The 22,790-nt window shown below is 36.2% G+C and overlaps 1 protein-coding gene across 1 annotated transcript in view; it reads right to left on the reverse strand.

The window, feature by feature from the left end:
• Positions 1-3,714: 3,714 nt before the first annotated feature.
• IQUB (IQ motif and ubiquitin domain containing) overlaps positions 3,715-22,790 on the reverse strand; it is a 116,594-nt gene continuing 97,518 nt past the window's right edge. The window contains exons 11-13 of the mRNA XM_004478243.5: positions 16,968-17,216; positions 10,454-10,639; positions 3,715-5,859 (exon numbers count right to left, since the gene is read on the reverse strand). Coding sequence (XP_004478300.2) covers positions 5,677-5,859; positions 10,454-10,639; positions 16,968-17,216 — 618 coding nt within the window. The 3' untranslated portion in view covers positions 3,715-5,676. The remainder of the gene's footprint in view (positions 5,860-10,453; positions 10,640-16,967; positions 17,217-22,790) is intronic.

The following is a 22,790-nucleotide window of genomic DNA, read 5'->3' on the forward strand; positions in this document are numbered from 1 at the left end:
AAGGGAAAGGACAAGTGAGTTTATATGGCTATGAGTCTCCAAAAGAGTCGGGAGGTCATCAGAGGGGTTGCACTTATGGACGCCTCAGCAGGGTCCCAGAGACAGCCAAGGTAGATGGAAACCCAGGTGCTGGTTCTCCTGAGGGCTGCAGAGACCCACAGATTCTACGGTCATGGCGGATGGTTCTGGAGTTCAGGGCCATGTCAGTTGGACCTACTTTGGAGTTTGTGTTCCTGAGTGTGATGGAGTTGGACTCAGATGAGACCTTTCTACACATGCCTCTTCTGTTACTTTTACCAGGCCTGTGGTTGGCATTTGGGTTGGTGTATACTCAGGAGACCTGAATCTCCAGACTGTCCATGTGATGGCCAGGCCCTGGGCCTCAGCAGACTTGCAGCTCCTACCCTCTGGTTTGTTGGACTTACCCTGGCTAGCTGACAGGGAGTTGAAGAGGGTCAACCATGACACCAGGGAGCCAAGAGTGCATAGAGCTGCAAGCAGAATTTCATCCATCATCCATGTGGAATCTAAGCCCCCTCTTGATGTAGAGGGGGACTGGACCTAACCATCCCAGGGTCCACAGGATGGAGGAATAGAGTATGGATTAGAGTGGACTTACTGGTGTTCTGCTGGGGAACTATTGTCATTTGTAAGAGAAGAAATTGTAGTAGTGATGTGGAGAGGGTGGCCACGGTAGCTGCTGATGGTAGGGAGATGGAAGAACAGATATGGTGTGGGGGCATTTTCAGGATTTGGAGTTGTCCTGGGTGGTGCTGCAGGGACGGATGCTGGATGTTGTGTGTCCTGCTGTGGCCCACTGGGTGGACTGGGGGAGAATGTGTACTACAATGTGGACCACTGTCCATGTGGTACAGCGGTGCTCCAGAATGTATCCACCAGGTACAGTGGATGTGCCGCGATGATGGAAGAAGTTGTTGATGTGGGAGGGGTGGGGTGGGTGGGGTGCGGAGTAATTGGGGACCTCATATTTTTTTAATGTAACATTAAAAGAAAATAAAGAAGAACAAGAAAAAACTACAAAAAAGAATAAAGGAAGATACCTACATCGAGAATGAGAAGCCCATCTTGGTAAAGTGGCAGGAGCTGGTCATGAAGATCGACCACATCCTGGATGCGCTGTAGTCTCTGCCCATGGTCCTCAGAGTGGGGCCAGAGGCCTGCGCTGCAATTGCGGTGGAGTGGTGGAGGGATGAGCTGAGCAAGGAGGCGAGGAAATGCTGGCACCTGCATCTTGCAAAAGGCCCTTCGAAGAGGAAAAGCTAGGCCCTGCCTCAGGCAGTACAAGATGCTTAGCTCTTGTCCCTAAACCTTTCCTTCCTGTTTTTTTTTAAACTTACAGACAAAAACAAATCTCATTAAAAACAACATACCTTTGGTTTTGAACCAAGGAATTTTCACTAGTTGATTGGTATTGTTTTGTCCTGGAACCTTAGCTATACTTGCTGCCGTTAAACCCTTAGTTTATAGTCTTTCTAATTCCTGATGTCTGGGCATTTTGTGAGCACTTGTGCAATTTTTTTTTTTTTTTTTAAAGCGTGTGTGACAAATGAAAGTAAAGTGGGGACTGTGCACATTAAAAAAAAAAAAAAGAGAGATTTGGTGTACTTTTATACCCTGCCCCCTCCTATAGCAGACATTTTACTGGAATAATCAAGGTATTTTTTCCCTTAGATTCAGATTATTTTACTTTTTACAGTACATGTTTTCATTTGAGGAATTAAATTTTTTTTATTACATTGTTTCATAACCATATAAACAACAGTCATTTAGAGAGGATCTTAAGATTGTACTGTTTATTGCCATTTCTCATATGCAATATCATGTCCCTATCTTACCTCCATAGTTTTGGGGTTAGCTGGAGTAGAGAATAGAATGGGTACACATAGACTGATGACAGGCTTTCTGCTTAGGGAATATATTTCTGTTGCCCAGAAGTAAAATTCTTAGGTCACTTTTTTTCTTCCTCAAATTTAAAAATATTTCAATGGATATGATCCTTCCTTGTCTTCTGGCATTTAGTGCTGGGGAAGAGAACTCTGTATATTGCTATTGATTTTTATCTTCTGCCTAACTTTTTCCCTCCAACTTAAAAGTAAAATAGAATTTGTCCATTATAGTTGAAGTTCAGAGATGTCACAAAGTAGTGTCTATTTGTGTTTCTTTTTTATTAATTTTACCCAGTATTTGGATGGCTCTTTATAGGGCTCAGGGTCTAAATTGTTTTATTGCCTAGGGAAATTGGCTTAAAATCTCTATTTGATCATTGTTTCTCCTCTTCTGCCCCATTCTAGGCTCATATTATTTCTAGTCTAGGTATAGCAAAGCTGTTAAACATGATTTTTGCTCATCTTCATTTCTTTACCTTTTTCTCTGATATCCAGGGGACTAACTTGGGCTAATCTACCAAATAAATTCTTGATTTAACTTTTCAAGTCACAAATCTGTTCACTGCCACCAATGTTTTGTTGTTGTTGTTTTTTGTAAATCAGTAATTGCATATTTTACTTGATAGCAATTTTTCCCAATAATCTTTTGTTTTCCTTTTCAAAAGATGAAAATGTGCTATCAAATATACTTAACATGAATTAAGAGATTTTAAAAATATTTTCTTCTGATTTTTAGAATTAGACTATTTCACAGGTGAATATATATTCTAAATCCTTACATGGCTTCCTTTTGTTTAATTGAATTTTTTTAAATATCTGGTGACTTTTATTAACTTGTTTTTGCAGTAGTGGGATATAAAAGTTTGTTCTGATAGACTGTTTAGGCTGTTAAACAAATAATTTAGTCCCCATAAAGGAGAAAGAGGGAAATCATTTGCTAGTGGGGTGGGGAAGGAATGTTCATCTGGTCATGAACTAGAGGAATGCAGACACTACAAAAGAAGTGAGGGAGGGGGGATTTACAGATTAACTAAATTGTTACCTTCCACAATCCTGGCATTGAGCTTCTAATAGATAACAACCTGATTTGGGATTAATACTTTTTCCCTCCTGACTGCTTGTCCCCCAGCCTGACACCTCTTCCAAACTGTTCCGCTGTGAATTTTTGGATACCTGCATAGTTTGAGTAGGACTAGGAAAAGAGTCCAGAATTGTTGACTTTTATTAAGGAAAGTCTGCTGTTGATCTACTCTTCTCCCTTTGTGATTATTCCCCTTGCCATTAATTAAGGGCCTGGCCCTTTTTCATATAGAAATCAGTTATTCTTGTTGGTCCACCAACTGAATAAAACTATCAGTTTTAGTCCACAAGTCTTCCATTCCTATTAGCAAATGCTATGGTCAGTTTCTTCACCTCTGGAGCAATTCAGGAGTTCTCAAAAGTCCTTTATTTACTCCATATGCTGTCTCCCTCACCCCGTAATTTCCCAGCCCTCCCTGAGCTTGGAGGACTGTCCTGAACTGTTTTGTGAAAATCTGGTCATTTATCTTTCAGGGAAAGCCCACTTTTGTCTGTGTTAAATTGTTGACTTTTTATCAGTGATCAGATTTGTCTCCAATCTAATCCCTTCTGTAATCTGTTGTTTAAAATGTTACCATGATGTCTGATTGTCTATGAAACCTTAACAATAACAACAGTATTACATAGCACATGCCTCTTTCATATTGTTTTCAATTAGTTAAGTTGGATTTTAAGTTTGGATCTGAGCGGTGGTCAGGTGTGCCACAATGGGAAACTGAGGCCATAATGCATGAGAAAAGATAGTTTATTACTCACAGGTCCGGGGAAGGGGTGCCATGAGAAGACCACGGGAAGTGAGATCAGCTCAAGTAGCTCAACCAGCAGCTGGGGAGTACACAAGCAGAGAGAGAGAGACCAGGGGACTTTTGCCTTTATTGTGGTCCAGGGGTGGAGATTAGTAGATTACCCGCAGAAGTCACGGATTAGTTCGCTTAAAGCAAGTGTGTACACAAAAGCAAAGGGACTTGGAGTCTGAGGAAGGTGGGAATGGTTAGTTTATTATTTGGGACCAGAAGTAGGTTCTGGCTGAGACATAGGTGTGATGTGGGTGGTGGCTGCAGATGTGAGTTGTGTTCTGGGGAGTCAGGCTCCAGCGGGGGGAAACTGTGTATTAAATAGGCCCAAGTATCAATGTGGAGGCAAATGGCAAATCCAAAGTAAGAGGAATGCTGAGGCAGAAGATAAAATTTTAGATAGTTATGACATGTTTAATTCCTTAAGAACAATCGCTGTAGGCCATGCTTTTGCTAGGTTAAAAAAAACTAAACTAAACTAAACCCAACTATAACAACAAAAAACCCTGTATATATCCTAGAAAATGTGTTGCTAATGTGTTGGCAAATATTTATGTAGAATATTATTAGATTGAATTCCTTGATCACTAAACTTGAGAGAACAGGTGAACAGTGTCATTAATTGCTGATTAGAATTAGGAGAAAAAAATATACATGTGAAATAGTGCTACTTGAATTACAGATTTTTACTTTAAATACTTTCCCTCTGGCTGAATATCTTCCATTTGGCTCTCCAGATCCACTCTCTACCTTATCCACTCTGCTCCTTGCCCTGAACTATATGAATTATGTCAACAGACACCTATTCCTTCTTTCCTTTTGATTTCTGCCAATGGGAAACCCAAGCAAGAGATTGGTGAATGGGAGAGTGTGAGGTTAAGGTAATTATTTCTATGGCCCATAACATTACCTAGGTGCTCATCACTGCTCCTCCCAGAGTTATGTACTTAAACTCTCTTTCTGGGTTCCCAGAACCTCTCCATCCCTGCGTCCCTTTGGGTCTAGGGGTAATGGCAACTTGACTGAGACTGGCCCAAGGTTTCTGTACTATTCCTTTGGTTTCCTTACATACTGCCCACAAATATAAGTCCATTTGTAAATAAACTTTCCTGAATTATCTTATGTTGAATGTGCCATCACTTTCCTGATAGGAGTCTGACACCCTTATTCATCCTTATATGTCCCTGACATACATGTAGTCAATGTTATTTCCTTGCTTTACTGGGGAGAGGTTTTGTAGTTCAATTGATCAAGTTTATTCTTCTTACAGTATTTTATCATTGACCCAAGGGTAGTTTTTCTCCCACAGAATAAAAGTTTCAGAGTTTACTCTGTTTTTCCAGCATGGAATGCGGATTTTTTTCTTGCATATAAATATTTTTATTTGTTTCACTGGGGTTTTGAGAAGACTGGAATGTGAAAATGAAAGTTAAAAAAAGAAGATTCAAACTCTTATATTAAAAATTAAAGTCTTTTATCCTGCTTGTAAAGATTTTCCAGAAAACATTTGTAAATATTTCTTCCCATCTGTGTTGACTATTTTCCCATGACTATATTTTATCTAAAAGAAATAACTTGGGTTGAAACTTAAGCTTAGTTTTTGTTTGTCTGTTGAATTTTAAGTATAATGTACCTGAAATTTGAATAAAAATATGATGTAGGAATATGTAAAATATATAAATTTTTTCTTTACTTTAAAATATTAATTTCAGCAACAAAATGGTATTGCATTTTAACACTAATTGTCTTACAATAAAATATTTGTGTAGGGATGTTTTCTCTTCATATGACTCAACAATAAAATCCATAAAAAGATAAAATTCTATTCCATACTGTATTTCTCTATTAGCAATGGACAAAAATGCTAATCATCAAACAAATATCTTCTGGGCCTTCTAAGAATAGGGCCTCTGTGATTCTATAATCTTAGGTGATGTTTCTGTGTGATACTTCCTTTTGATATCATCTATTTCAGAGTCATCAAGTATTAATGAGGCAAACACTGGAATCTGAGAAAAATAGTTCTTAGCCAGGATATGTTTGTGTTTGATCTTGTGAATAAACAAGGGTTCATAAGCCTGAAAGAAAAAAGAAAATCACATTCTATTTAATGTCACGGATATATTTTCCTAGGTAAAAACACATTATGCCTCATTGCCTTTGCTCATCAGTTCCTTCAGTCAAAAACACACTTTTTTCCACTTTGTCTTTCTTCTAGGGTTCAAGCTAATATGAATATTAGCTTGGAAGACTTTTCTGATTTTTTCTCCATCCTCTTTGAGTCCAAACTAATCCCTACTTCCCCTGTACTTTCAATCATTTCTACTGTATTGTAATTGTAATTGTAATAATTAGTTCATTCTGAGTTGATTTTCACTGATTTGTCATTTCCATGATAGGTAAAGCTCCTTGATGTCCAAACTGAGTCTTTTTCATACTTAATCAATATTTTTAAATGAATATTCTTGCTATTTTGGTTCTCTCTTGAAATCTACCTCAACCTTCAATTCTATTTCAACATTGATACAACAATCAACTTGAAAGATTTTTTTAAATTGGTCTTTCCCTCCATACCTCTAGAGCTAAAAATAAAGGTCACATTGTTGCTGTAACCTTTCCTTTGATCATTAATTTTGTTACCGCCCATTCCCACCTTATAAGTCTATGTTTCTCTTCTGTCTTCAAAACAAGCAAACAAAAATAACCTTCCTACTCTTATCAAATATCTTTGCCTTTCTATTTTTATTCTTAATTCAGTTTTAGGTTTCTTGTCTCTCTGGAGCTACAAAAGTACTTTGAATTTAGTCTTTTATAACAATGTCACATAAGTATCTGTTGTTTAATGAGAGTGGCAGACATTGCTAGTTGCCAACCCAATATCCATTCTCCATTCTATATATCTTTAGAGGTCTGCTCTTGTATAGGACTGGATGTGTCCAGCTTTCCTAGCTAGGCGTGGCCATAGTATGAGTGTCTGGCCATTATGCATACAAATGGAAGTCACTGGGTAAAGCTTCCAAGAAAGCTCCTTAAGGGGTCTTTCAGGGGAGTAGTCTTACTTTTCAAGCACTGTTAGGCTTTGCCAGGCCTGGGAGGTGGATATAATGCAGGACATGGAGTAGTATCTTATTAAGAGTCCATGACACAAAAAACTTAAGCGTGAAATATGGCTGAGGAAAAAGTTGGAGTGTCAGGGATTCCAGTAGCACCGTGGGGCTGTAATATCAGACCTGGAATTGATAATCTCTGGAATTCTTGTTGCAGTTACATGAGAAAATTAAACCCTATTTGATTAAAAGTCATTTAAATTGGTTAGTATGCTATTCTCAGTTGAACATGAATGCAGCTGAAATAATGAAGAATTATGTTCATTATATTTTCTTGTTTTTCACAGGCAGTCAGCATAGTATCTGGCACAATTGAAAGTAAATTCTGGTTAAATGAATAAATACCAACTATTCTTTTTTTAATCTAAACCAGCCCTTTTCAACCAAATCATGAATACTATAATACTTGTACCTCCTCCTAAAATTTATTTTCTAGGCAGAAGACATCTCCTCCCTAAGGATCCCATCATGGGCTCAAATCAAAGGTAAAAGGAAGCCCTTAGGAAAAGAAGCCAAAGGATTTGATATTTTTGCACGAGTATTTATGTAGGAGTATTCTGAACTTACTTTAAAGCTTCCTCTTTCCAGACAAATTTACCAAGTCAAAATGCTCATTCTTTGCACTAATCTTAGTTCTATCACTTCTTTGCCCATATTTTATTAAACAAACACTATCACATTTCTGCAAAGTACTTTTACTTTACATGTACAGCACTTTATAGGTTTTCAAAGTTCCTTCTAAAAATCAATCATTAAATATGAGATCAACATATTACAGTACATACATTCAAAGGAAAAATAACTACTCTTAAAGAATAAAATAATATGGAAGGATATCATAACTATCCAAGAGCTACTATTAAGTAAAGAAAACAAACCAAGTTGTAGAATAATTTAATATGAAACCAATTGTGCAAAAAATAAAATAAAATTAACCACATCTATATATTCATACATACATATAGAAAACTTCTAGAAGGATTTCAATGAATTGTACATAAATAGCAGATACCCCTAGGAATTGTGGGGAGGAGATAGGCAGATAACAGGAAACTTTTACCTTCTACATTTCATTGTTTTGTTCTATTCAGGTATTTTTTAAAAAAGAAGCTATTGCTTTTATGACAATTAAAATAAACTAAACAATTTTTAAAATGTTATAATATACATAAGTATCCTCTACATTGTTTCATGCCAAGCTGAGAGCTTTAAATACTGATCTTTTTAGTCCTCAGAGCTACTTTATAGGATTAATCCCTTTACCTGGATGAGAATCCTGGGGCATGGAAACATTAACAAACTTGCCCAATTTCTAGCTTGAAAGGGGCAGAGCCAGAATTCAGAGCCAGGGCTAAGCTTATCCTCTATACTGATTCCATATTTTAGATAATATTTATAACATATTTGTGAAGCAAAGAGGACAGTTCTTAATGCCCATATTTCACTGATGAGGAAACTGAGGACCTGAAACTTATCATCCAGTACTTGCAGGTTGTTAGTGACAGAGATGGGACAAACCTGGGTTGCATCTCTTAATTTTAAGTCCACTTTTGTTCCTACTCTGGATAATGAACACACGATGTGTTACCTGCCTCACTGACAGTTCAGAGAGCAGAAATCTTTTGCCATGCTTTTCTTCAGCTCGTATCATGGTGGCAGGGAGTCAGGATTATTCTAACTTCGAGTATTATTTAAGGGAATTTTAGGAATGCTTTACCTTGCCACAAAACATAAACTATTCTTCAGACTGAATATTAATGCTTAAAGGATTATGCTAGCTCAACCCAAAATACAGGCAAAAGTTTCTGAGTTTCTTGTTTAGAATCTCAGCTATATTTGTAAAAATTCAAGAAGACTGGCACCCTGAAATCACAAGTGCATGCGAATAGAACACTTAATTTGATATTGCAGTGATTCAGTTAAATACACAAAGGGAATTGTGTGGATTAATTGAAGAAGTCCTGGAATATCAGTTTAGGGAATGAACTTCAATCTTTCTAAAAGTTGTAGATGAAATATTGTTAGTAATGGCTATGCTTCCAGTGGTTAAATATCTATGCGGCAGCTTAGTTTACTAAATATAATATTTAACACAGCTCTAAGTTTTTGCTGCCCTTTCAATCACTAGAATGAATTATTTCTTAGTTTGACTTCTTAAAATCCTACCAAAATATTATTCAAAAAGCTAAAAATTTAACTAGCTTCTCCCCATTACATATTTTCCCCACTCCTCCCACCAAAAGAAACCAGGTAGAGAAGGGCACTATTCAAAATGACTATTATATACAAAATCATTTTTTATTTTCCCTTAGTTGATTTCATCTTCCATGGAATTAAAAATATAGCAATCTCATCAATAGAGACAAAGAACCTGTAGCAGATCTTGAGAGCCAAGGCTTACTTAGTATAAATGGAGTTGTCTGGGCCCCATTTACTCATCAGGAGCCCCTCAAACCTGTTCATCAAAATGCTATGCAGATTGGACCTTGTAAATTATTGAAATTAAATGGTCTTTAATTTTTGCAGTGCTTTGCCCACTTCTGATTAGTAGGAAGCAAATGAAAAATGGAGTCTTAGAACCATACCCCATCAGTTTGATTGCCCAAATTATGAACAAAGTTTAAGAATTTAGTGTGCTTTTAGGCATGCTTATGATGATTAATCAAAGAAAGATAGATTCTGGGTTGTGACAGTCTAAAATTCTTTATGAATCCCAAAAAGAAAAAGATTGTTTTTTTAACTAATACATTCCTTTGCTTTGAGATGCTTTTGATTGGATGTCAATGAAGCCTAACTCAGCTTGAGCCTCCACCCTCTTGCTGGGTCTCATATAAATGGAGACACACAGAGAGAGACACAGGAAAAGGGAGCTCTGCCATTTTTTTATCCTGCATTGTGAGACAGGACTTAAGGATCACTTAAGCATGATGCTCCCAAGAGCAGTTCGAGTCTAAGGAGACAACCCCTGACATATATGCCTGATCGCCACATGCTGGGACACCAGGATCACCAGTAACTGATTTTGGTGAGAAAGCATCTCTGATGGTGCCTTGATTTGGACATTTCATGGCCCTGGAACTGTAAGCTTTTACTCTAAATAAATCACCATTATAAAAAGCCAGTACATTTCTAGTACTTTGCATCAGCAGCCTTTGGCAAACTAAGACACTAATCAAAATGCCCTCATGAAGCTTACATTTTAGTGAAAGAGTAACATAACCAATAATTAAGTAAAAATTAATAATTTTGGAGAAGAACATACTCCCTTGCAAAATATTATAATAATAAAGTTAGCTCCTTTTCTGTGCTTGAAATGGCTATTTAGTATCTTATTTAAGTACCTGTAAGGCATTTGAAACTCTTATCTTTTCATTTTACATGTCTTAGCTTTCTTTATTTTTAATATCTGCCATACATACCATCTGAATATTTTGTTACTGTTATTCATGAGTTTTTTGTTTCTTATTCTACCTTAAACTATGCATAGCATGTATTAAAAGGCAGGCAAGTAACCTAATAATTCAAATGATTAAATTAATTCCCCAATAATGTTTGGCTTTCTTACCTCTTCAATGTTCATTAGCTTGAGATGAGCAACCCCTTCATCTTTAGTAAGAAGAATGCAGTTCCAGGGTGACCACTCCAAGAACTTATTCCACCTGACCATGACCAAATCATTGAGATCATCCCAGGCACTGAGAACTGACTGGGATGCCCAGATGTTCTCTGTCAGGTACTCAATATCCTGTAGCTACATGCCAAAACAAGTTTGAAAAATAATGTTATGTTTACTGCTAAACATAATCTTTTAAAGATTATAACATTAGCTTAGGAGATAAATTATATTGTGCATAGTTTTAAAAAGTGAAATATAGGAAGTGGATGTGGCTCAAGCAATTAGGCTCCTGTCTACCATATAGGAGGTCCAGGGTTCAATGCCCAGGGTCTCCTGGTGAAGGCGAGCTGGCCCATGTGGCGAGGTGGCCCATGCAGAGTGCTGGCCTGTGCAGAGTACTGCCCCATGCAGGAGTGGTGCCCTATGCAGGAGTACTGGCCCACACAGAGTGCTGGCCCATGCGGAGAGTTGGTGCGGCAAGATAACACAACAAAAAGAGACACAGAGGAGACAATAAGAGACTTAGCAGACCAGGGAGCTGAGGTAGCGCAAGAGAATGATTGCCTCTCTCCCGCTCTGGAAGGTCCCAGAATCGGTTCCCAGAGCTGCCTAATGAGACAAAAAAAGCAAACACAGAAGAACACACACTGAACGGACACAGAAAGCAGACAATGGAGGGAGGGGCGAGAAATAAATAAATAAAATCTCTAAATTAAAAAAAAAGTGAAATATAATTCATGGGTTCTCACTGGCACATGGCCTCTTAGTTTTCATCAAATCTCTCTTAATTCTGCTCAAATTACTAACATTATCAGTCTCATAGCCATGACCTCAGCTTTAACCCAAGGTAAGCTGTACGCATTTCTTCCAGTATGCTAATTTTACCTTACATTTATATGGTATTAAATATTTTTCAAATTCATTAGTAACTACCACTGTAGTGACCCTTTAAGGATTTTTATTCCCATTTGATGAATGAAGAAACTGAAGATTTAATAAAGATTAAGTAATTCATTTAGTGTTATTAAAAGACTGTTGCTTTAATGGAAACCAAAAGTCAAGTGGTGAAATGCAATAACTTTAATTTTTTAATATTAGCTAAAACTCTTGTAGTGACTTTTTCTCATGAGGTCTGCATATATAAAGTTATAATTGCCAGAGAACAGAAAGCTTCACAAAGTATAAGGACTGAAAAAAAAAAACAAAAACCTAAACATTATTTTAAAACATTTGGATGGGAGGGAATGGATCTTTTCTATAAAATCAGTGGACAAAAATCCACACAATTTACCAAAGCTTAAAAAAAAAAAAAAGAACTTGATATTATCAGTTATTATAGTGTTTCAGAAATGGGTAAGTCAGGGAACCAAGGTGGCTTAAGTCATTGGGTGCCTCCCTCCTACACAGGAGGTCCGGGGTTTGTTTCCCAGTGCCTCCTAAAAAGAAGATGAGCACACAGCGGACAGATAAAAAGAGCAGATAGTGAGTGAAAAACAATGGGAGGAGAAATAAATAAATGAAATTAATCTTAAAAAAAAAGTAACTCAATATACTGTGTTCAACTAATGCAATCTAGTTTCTACTTATTCTAGAAAAACAATACTGCAGCAGCTATTCTGGAAAAGAAATCTATAGAACTTTAAATTTCAATGTTTCATTTATCTTCACTAACATTCAAAATATACTTATTGTTTATATTTTGATTTTCAATTTAGTTTCATTACTTGTGTTGATAATTTTAAAACTGTCAAAGTAAAGAGAATGAAAAGTAAAAGCAAAGTAAAGAGAAAGTATTTATTGCATGTAAATGTCAAATGTTCATATTATAAATATGGTTGGCAGCCTCTAAGATCTGCATGTCTTTCAAACACTTATATTACTGGAAGTTGCTGCAATAGAGTAACACTATTGTCTACTATTAGGTGGTATCTGTAATGATTACAGATAAGCTAGATGACTGATAAAACACACAAATCTCTTTTCTAAACAGAAATTTTATTTTCTATGTATCTTAGCTTTAATTGTTTTTACATTACATGTCATCATGTTCAAATTCAGTGTATGCTAATCTTTGCTTTCCATGAGCTTTGCTATTTCATAAAAAAGTTCACACACCAAATTGTGCATGGCAATAATGTTGCTGAAATATTGTTATTAATCAAAATTATACCATTTATAAAGAAAAAAGCTATTTGATACTCTTATTTATCTACTAACCAAAACACTTAAAAAGTAATCTAAAGGAGACCAAAACCTGACACAGGTAGAGTATTCAGATTAAATGATATCTAGTGAAGACAATTCCTATCTGAAAGGTGACAATGCTCCCCTAGAATTTTTTCACTCAATATGCAATATTGAAGTGGTACTTGCAGGTAAGTTATACTAAAGCTCTAATAAATATGATTCCCAACAAGGAAGCACATGTCTGTCACAGCAACAATTCTCGAGTAAAAGTATATAAGATTTTAAACTCTGAAATAAACATCTTTATTATTAAATTTATTAATAAAATATTAATTTCCACTGGAAAAAATAGGCAATAATTTACATCTGTGATTTTCAAACTGTGGGTTGCTACCTCTTGAGTAACAACTAGATTTTTCCAGATGTTAATAAGAATGAGTAGGTTTGGATTGAATAGAAAACATCACAGTACATCCATAATAGTAAAGGTAAACACTGTTTCACGAAATTTTTCTTTTGAGACAGTATAATAAAGTGTTTACAAGTATGGACTCTGGAAACCCTACTGGTATTTACAAGTGTAAGCTTGAACAAGTTAGGTAACCTCTCTACACTTCAATTTCCTCATCTGCAGAATGGAAATAATACCTATTTGGAAACGATTGCTGGGTTGATTGAATCAATATATAAAGTGCATACAACAGTGTAAACACTATCTGAGAGTTGGCTATTATTATTTTCATTATTATTATCAAGAATGCTTGTTCCAATTGTGATAAAAATACATTTTACTACAGATTGTGGTCAAAAGTTTAAAAGTCATTGATTTAGAGGAATTTTTTAAACATAGTATATTATATTTGGAATCTCTATTGTTTTAAACCTCTACAATTTTTTATTTATATTGATGCCTATTTTCCCATCTGGTATTAATTAAAATTTACTTAATTTCAATTAATAACTTCAGTTTACAGAATTTGTAAAGTGAGGAAGTGTTTTTAAAAGTGGGAGATTACCAATAGGGCAAATGATCCAGTGCAGTTGTTCATCCAAAATAACTTTGGCCAGAAATGTTCCAGTCACAGATTGTATCATAAAGGTAATTTAAACAGGTAAGTATCCACTCAAAGCCCTTCCCTAAGGATTTTTAACTTCTATGAATTGTAGCTTTTATTTGTCTTATTACTTACCATCATAGTAATGATCAGTGTATATTAATTATTACTGTTTCCATGAACACTAGCATGTTTATATTCAGCCTCCATTTCTGGGAAAGTAAACTGATTCATTCATTCGACAAATATATATTGAGAGTCTACATGGACCTGGCACTGTATTGTTATAGAGATATACTGATGTGCAAAAAACCAACATAACCCTGACCTCACAGACTAACCCTATCATGGAGGAGATAATCATTAAAAAATTAATCACACACATGCAGACATACATAAAATTGCAACCATGACAGTATATAAATGAGAGTAATATATCCTTCAGGAGAAATTTACATTTTAATTTTTATTGTCTTTTATATTCACTGTCTAGCTCCATCTTCACATATAGTTATTATTTCTAATGTCATTTTCCCTGATAACATCATCTAAAAAGGCCCTCCTTTAATGAGTAACTCTATTACTTCTTTCCATTTCAGATTCTTCATAGAAACTTAGCTACAGCTGTATATTTATATCTTATTTATTAACTGTCCTTATCCCCAACTCCCTGCAGAGAATGTCAGCTCAAGGATAGTAAGGGTCTTATCTTTTATTCTCTGCTGTATCCTCATCTATTAGAGGACTACATGGGCATATAGTAGGTGCTCAAGAACTCTTTGTTAAGTGAAAAAATGGACCTAAGTCTGCCCTTATGAGAAACAAAGTATAGTGCGAACCCATAAATTGAAATTTTAAAATTTTAGGAGAATTTTAATTGCATACTATTATTACAAAAGTTATTTTACAACTCATTTAACTTTTTATTTGAGTCCTTACAAGTTAGCCATTCCCATATAACAGTTGTCCACATTCAGCACTTACCTTGTACATATGGTAAAGCAGCTGTCTTCCATGCCTCAACTTCCTTCCACTGAATAAAACCACAAGGAGTGTCATCTATCATTTCCCACACTATCATCATCCTTGTAGTACCAGGTTTCCACTTACTCCCAAGTTCCTGCTCCTCTCCAGTTCTTTCACTGTGCTTTCTGGAAACTCCTGTCACTAACAGGCAAAATCCCCTAACTCGTCAGTACATTCCCTACATTCTTGCCTAATTTGAAGCATGGCTCTCCCCTGAGGATCCTATTTACCCTGCTGCCATCTTAGGTAGAGGCTATTATTCCATACCTTTCTTGCTCCCTACTTCTGCCTCCAAATCATGCATTAATTACTCTCTTAGAAAACCCCCAACTCTAAGAGGCTCACTGACAAAACTCTTGGACACTATCCTTCATTCATAAGATTAAGGCATTTGGCTCTCAAACTTAATCTATGCCCTAATTTTTGCCATTAGGTTGAGTGACTTATATGTCCAAATGGACAACCCATCCAAAACTTGCTCTGAGTTCCTTGATTACATCATTGTCAATGGCCTTCTAAGCTATCTTACTTCTACCACCCTTTACCATTGTCACAGTCCAGACTTTATCAGCATTCAAAACTGCCCCCACTCTCATCCAGAATTTCCCATTCAGACATCTCATTCTCTGAACATAATGTTTGATCTCTTCTAGTTTGCTTGATCTACCATTCTTGCAATACTAGTTTCATGGCCTCACAGTGATCACCAGCCTATTGCCCCTTTTACTTTAAAAAAAAAAAATGCTTTAATTAAAGTAGTTGTAGGTTTACATAAAAATCATGCAAAAGTACCAAGTTCCAATATGTACCTCTCCACAATTTCCCTATTAATAACATTTTTCATTAGTGTGGAATCTTTCCTTTCACTTTTCTTCATATCCATTAGGACTTTTCTGCTTTCATCTCCTTCCTTTTAACAGTTTATATTCTATATTCTATCTTTTCAGTAACATTCTTACAAATACCCTAAACTTCCTTGGACCTTTATGCTTTTGCTGCAAAATGTGTAATATTAATTTAATTCTACCATCCACATTTTTCCTATCTACACCTGGACTATGAAGAGAGTTGAAGAAAATCTCAAAATTGGGCAAACTGGTACAATATAAAATCATGTCGCTAATCTGAATTGGGCCTTTAAAGTGCCTGATGATTCCTCTATTTTATTTTACAGCTCTCTTTCCCACTCTCTTCATTGACTACCATTTCACTCCTAAATATTCTGTATACTCTGTATTCCTCTGAATTTCATCCTCCCATTGTTTTTTCAATAGATGGAAACACAAGCCTTCAGATGCCAATAGACCTGTACTGTGCCATCATTTTCACACTTATTTGAAAACAGGAAGTGATTCTCATCCATCAAAGACCAATCATCACCCCATGTTCTGGGTCACATCCTCTATTATTCATTTATTTTCTTTAAGCAATCTTATATAGACACTATCTTATAGCTTAAGTGATTTAGTCCTTATAATTTGCCATGAGAAAATACTATTAATATCTCCATTTTGCATGTAAGGAGAATGAGGTATACAGACATTAAGGCAAGTGGCAGAGCCAGGACTTGCTATTATGCTTCCAACATCCTGCACCCATGTCTTCAACCTCTTCCTCTCTACTGGATCTTTTTCAATGGCACTAACATATTCTAGCTATCCAATCTCAAAAAAAAAAGAACCCCAAATAGTATATACTCTCTACTGCAACAGCATGATGCCAGTTCAGCCTCTAGATTGTCATGCAAGCTATTTCCTGCTACCTGCAATATGTTTCACACCATGGTTACCAGATTAATGTATTTTCATTCTTTGAATCACAATTTATATATTACTTCCTTAAGGAATCCTTTTCTGTCCCTCGGATCACTTTAATGCCCCCTGTTTAATGTTTACAAAGTGCCCAATACTTCCTTTTATAAAACTGTATGTATTGTTATTACAGGAACCTGTAGTGGTTTTGTTTGTCTTCTTTTCTAAGTTGTAAGGTCTTATTCACTGTGTACCCCCAGTGCGTAACACAGTACTTAATTATCAAGATCATGTCTCAACATGTAACTCAGGAATGGAATCATTGTCTATATTAGGAAATCAACGGCACTGTTTCCCATATAAGGAATGTACTCAACTGTACCTCATGTTATACCTTGACAGAAAAAAATTTCACCCATGATTGCCACCCCTTACTGATCATACCTGCATCAGGAAAGCAATTTTAGAATCATCTTCATAATCAGCTTCTGAAAAGTATAGCCGTTGGAGTAAACATTTGTACTTCAAAAACGATTCCCGTTGTCGAGCTTCATTATCAAGTCTAACACAGTGACGACAGCGGTATATGCGGCGTGAGGTGGATGATACAGCAAACTCAGTAGAAGGCAAATAGAGCTGGCAACTGTGGCAAAAGTAAATTTTCTTATAAAACTTCAATGGGTCTTGAGGGACCTAAGTAGGAAAAATATAGAAAGATATAAAAGCTAGGCTAATAACTAACCAATAGAAGCACTCAGTGCCCACTGATCTTAGAATGAGATAAAAAGTTGGGTAACTTTTAAAATCAGACTTTCCCCTAACTTTCTATTCTATACAGAATTTAAGTTACAAGCAGAATTCATATATCCTGCCAAAAATAGTAAATATTTGCATCATTCACCAACCCTTAGATACATGTGGTACATCATCTAGACAATTAATTAATTGAAAAAATAATTAGTTGGTAAAGGCTTTGGGATACAATAATAATAAGAAAAACCCTCCAAGTGATTTGGCACTTATTAAAAAGTTTAGATTGTACATCTTTGTTGCTATGATACATTAGTTAACCCACAGGCAACAGTTATATTCACATATAAATAAAAGTTCATTTAGACAAGTGTTCTTCTTATTTCATTCATCTTCACAATAAATTTGGATGGCTAAATGATCAATTTTCAAAACTTGAAATTCTGCATATAGAGAAGACAGAGGGGCAGTATTAACTCTACTACAGAAGAGTCAATCCAATGGTTCTTTATTGGCCAAAATATCATGTATGAATGAACGAATGAATGAAGAACATTTTCAGGACAAATTGTATGAAGACTTACATAAGTAGGTCTTTCTTAATTGACATGTGTGGCAGTTTAATGTTATTAATGAATTCCAAAAAGAAATATTGTATTATATTTGTAAACTGATCTTCTCCTCTGGGCATATGAGATTATATTGGATTCATAGGTTTACTTGATTAAATAATTATGTAAACTTCTGTGCCACTAGGGCATTGAGTTCCCATCCTTTGGTGGGTGGGGACTCACAGATAAAAGGCATAACAGGGGAAGCAGCTGTGGCTCAACCAGTTGGGCTTCCGTCTACCATATGGTGGGCCTTGGGTTCGCATCCTGGGGTCTCCTTGTGAAGGCAGGCTTGCCTGCATGCTGAGGAGAGCTGCCAGCCTGAGTGTCTTGGAGTGCTGCCTGGCCCACAAGTGCTGCGGAGTGCTGCCCAACCCACAAGTGCTGTGGAGAGCCAACTCAGCAAAGGTGACGCAACAAAAAGGGAGATAAGCAAAAATGCAGAACAGCGTGCAGTGAACAGACACAGAGAGTAGACAGCCAGCAAGCCGCAAGAGGGGAGGGAAAATAAATAAAAATAAATACAGATGCAGAAGAACGCACAGTGAATGGACACAGAGAGCAGACAGCACACAAAAAGGCACAAAGTGTGTGTGTGTGGGTGGACGGAAAATTTAAAAAATTTTTAAAAGGCACGGCAAAGGACAGAGTTGAGGGTTCTTAATGATGGAGTTTTGATTTTGGAGTTTGATGCTGAAGACTTAAGCTGGAGCCCTGGGAAGTAAGCACACAGAGCAAAGAGAAGCAAGCCCCAGGAAGAAAGGAAACTTGAACCCAGAGAGAAGCAAGACCCTGGAAGGGAGGAACCCAGGAAGCCTGAACCCTCACAGCCATCAGCAGCCATCTTGCTCTAACACATGACAATAGACTTTGGTGAGGGAAGTAACTTATGCTTCATGGCCTGGTATCTGTAAGCTCCTACCTCAAATAAATACCCTTTATAAAAACCAACCAATTTCTGGTATTTTGCATCAGCACCCCTTTGACTGACTAATACAATATACATCAATATTTCTGTCCTCGATGAGAAGAAAGATCAAACAGCAACAAAGATGGTATTTCACATATGAAATTTTCAAAAATATTTTTACAAGAAAGAAATGGACATCTTCCCAAAGGATAATATTCACTGAAAACTTACTTTTTGCATAATTGATAATACTTGGAGCTAAGATAATATATACATTTGAAAGGTAATCAAGTTTTCTGAACAATGAAAAGTGATCTTTGGATATAAGTAAGAAAGGAGACAACTTTTCTGGATTCTTCTATTATTTTGTGACTTATACATTGTTTATCTTGAACAAATTACTTTATCTTTCTGCCTCCTGGGCATTTGAGTGGAAAAATACATTAGGCAACTTCATGAAAATGAATTAGCACACTTTTCCCTTTCAAATAAAAATGTCATTAAGGAAATTAAAATGCTACATTAGAAAATATTCACTTAATGCAAACAAAAAGAGTAAATGAGGAGTAGAGGAACAAAAAGTAAAATGTTAGACATAAATCCAACTATATCAATAATAACCTTAAATGTGAAAGGATTAAACAACCTAATCAAAGGCAGAGATGAAAACTTCAATACCCTTTCAATAATGGATTGAACAACTACACAGATGATCAAGAGGAAATGGAAGACTTGAACAATACAATAAACTAACTAGACCTGTAGCAGTTTGATATGGTTATGAATTCCAAAAATAGATATTGGATTATGCTTGTAATCTGATCTGTACCTGGGCATGATTGAGTTATGATTAGGGTGATAAAAGGTATGGCAAAGAACAGAGTTGAGGGTTTCTGATGTTGGAGTTTTGATGTTGGAGTTTGATGCTGAAGACTTAAGCTGGAGCCCCAGAAAGTAAGCTCACAGAGGAAAGAGAAGCCAGCCCCAGGAAGAAAGGAACCTTGAACGCAGAGAGAAGCAAGACCCTGGACAGGAGGAATCTAGGAAGCCTGAACCCTCATAGCCGTCGGCAGCCATCCTGCTCCAACACGTGAAAATAGACTTTGGTGAGGGAAGTAACTTATGCTTTATGGCCTGGTATCTGTAGGCTCCTACCCCAAATAAATACCCTTTATAAAAACAACCAACTTCTGGTATTTTGCTTCAGCACCCCTTTGGCTGATTAATATAAGACCTGACAAACATCCATGGAAAACTCCACACAACAACAGAAAATACATTCTTCTCAAGTACACATAGAACATTCTCAAGGATAGACTATATGCTAGGTCATAAAATGAACCTCGATAAATTTTTAAAAATAGAAATACAGAGTATGTTTTCTGGCCACAATGGAATGATATTAGAAATAAATAGCAGAATAAAATGTTAAGAAACTCATAAATATGTGAAAATCAAATAACACACTCCTAAATAACCAGTGGGTCAAAGAAGAAATCAGAAACTACTTTAAAATGATGAAAATGAAGACAAAACATACTGAAAATTGTAGGACACAGTTAAAGCAATGTTTGGAAGAAAATTTATATCTGTAAATACCTATATTAAGAAAGAAAAAAGATCTCAAGTCCATAATCTATCCCTATATTTTAAGACATTAGAAAAAGAAAAGCAAACTAAACCTAAAGCAAGCAGAAGGAAAGGCATAATAAAGATTATAGCAGTGATTAATAAAATAGAAAATTTTGAAAATAGTAAAAAATCAATGATTCCAAAAGCTGGTACTTTGAAAAGATAAACAAAATTCACAAATCTTTAGCTAGCCTATCCAATCAAAATGAGATAAGACCCAAATTACAAGAATCATAAATGAAAGAGGGGGCATTACTACTAATTTTACAGAAATAAAAGTATTATAAAGGAATACTATGAACAATTGCATGCCAATAAACTAGATAACACAGATTAACAAGTTTCTAGACATATACAAAACTACCAAAACAGACAGAAAAATAAATAAGACAATTTGAACATACTTATAACAATTGAAGAGATAAAATTAGTGATCAAAAAACTACCTACAATACCCAGGGGATCTGAATTTCTGGACTGACCATATAATAGCCAGGCCCTGAGCCTCAACAGACTTCAGCTCCTACACTCTGGTTTACTGGACTTACCCTACTCAGCTAACATGGAGGTGAAGAAGGTCAACCACCACACCATGGAGCCAAGAGTGCCTACAATTGAAAGCAGGAGGATTGCATCCAGCATCTATGTGGAATCTAAGCCCCCTCTTGACATGATGTGGAATGGACACAACCAATCCAAGGTCCACAGGATGGAGGAATAGAATATGGATGAGAGTGGACTTACTGATATTCTATTCATGAACTACTGTGATTAGTAATCGAAGAAAATGTGGCATTGGTGTGGAGAAAGTGGCCATGGTGGCTGCTGGGGGTGGGGAATGGGAGGAAGAGATGAGATGTGGAGGTGTTTTCAGGACTTGGAGTTGTCCTGGGTGGCGCTGCAGGGACAATTACTGGACATTGTAGGTCTTCCCATGGCCCACTGGATGGAACATGGGAGAGTGTGGGCTATGATATGGACATTGACCATGAGGTGCAGTGATGCTCAGAGATGTATTCACCAAATGCAATCAATGTCTCATGATGATGGAGGAGAATGTTGCTATGGGGGGAGTAGTGGGGTGAGGGGGGTGGGGTGTATATGGGGACCTCATATTTTTTTAATGTAATATTAAAAAAATGAATAAGGACAAAAAAAAAAAACTACCGACAAAAAGCTTAGGCCAATATGGCTTTGCTGCCATCAACATTTGAAGAATTAATACCAATCCTTCACAAATTCTTCCAAAAAATATGGAGAGAACAGTTTCCAATTTTTTAAAACAAAACCAGACAAAGAAGTCACAAAAAAAGATAACTATCAGACCAATATCTCATATGAAAATGGATGTAAAAATCCTCAACAAAATACAAGCAAACAAAATTCAGCAACATATAAAATAAATTATGTATCACAACCAGATGGGATTTATCCTAAGGATGCAAGGTTGGTTTAATATCCAAAAATCAATTAATGTAATAAACCATATTGGGATGTTTAGGCTAATGTGTCAACTTAGTCAGGTAATTGTGCCCGGTTATTTGATCAAGCAAGCACTGGGTTAATTGTAATACGAAGACATTTATGGAATTTAGTTACCAGTGAGGTTACTGCATGAATAGCTGATTATATCTACATCAGTCTGGGAGAATGCCATCAGCATGAGTGATTTTATCCAATCAGTTGAGTACCTTAAAAGGCGAAGTGATTTCAACATTCAGAGAGAGTTTCCCAGCTCGTCTCCCAGAACTCATCAAGAACCTTCATTGGACTTTCATCGGAGACATTGGTTTGGAGCTGCCTGCAGAACCTGGGCTTGTGCATCCCCACAATCACATGAGAGACTCTTATAAAATCACATACTATTGACAGATATCTCCTGTTGATTCTGTTTCCCTAAAGAACCCTGCCTAATACAAATATCAATACAATAAATAACAAAAATCACATGATCATCTCAATTGAAATAGAAAAACACACTCAATAAAATCTGACATTCTTTCATTATTAATAAAAAAAACAATAAAATAGGAATAGAAGAGAACTTCTTTAACCTGATAGAGTATATCTATAAAAAACCCACAACTCACATAATACTTAATAATGAAAGACTGGATGCTTTCTCCCTATGATAAGGAAAAAGGCAATAGTTCCACTACTGCCACTTCTATTCAACATTGGATGAGAGGCTTTAGCTAGCACAATTTGAGAAAAAAATAAATAAATGGCATCCAGATTGGAAAGGAAAGAGTAAACTATCTCTTTTCACATGTGACATTATCTTGTGAATAGAAAATCCTAACGAATCCACTAAAAGCCTATTAGAATGGTGAATGAGGTCAGCAAGGTTCCAAGATAACAATA

Source organism: Dasypus novemcinctus, chromosome 5 (genome assembly GCF_030445035.2).
Source record: "Dasypus novemcinctus isolate mDasNov1 chromosome 5, mDasNov1.1.hap2, whole genome shotgun sequence".
Classification (NCBI taxonomy): Eukaryota; Metazoa; Chordata; class Mammalia; order Cingulata; family Dasypodidae; genus Dasypus; species Dasypus novemcinctus.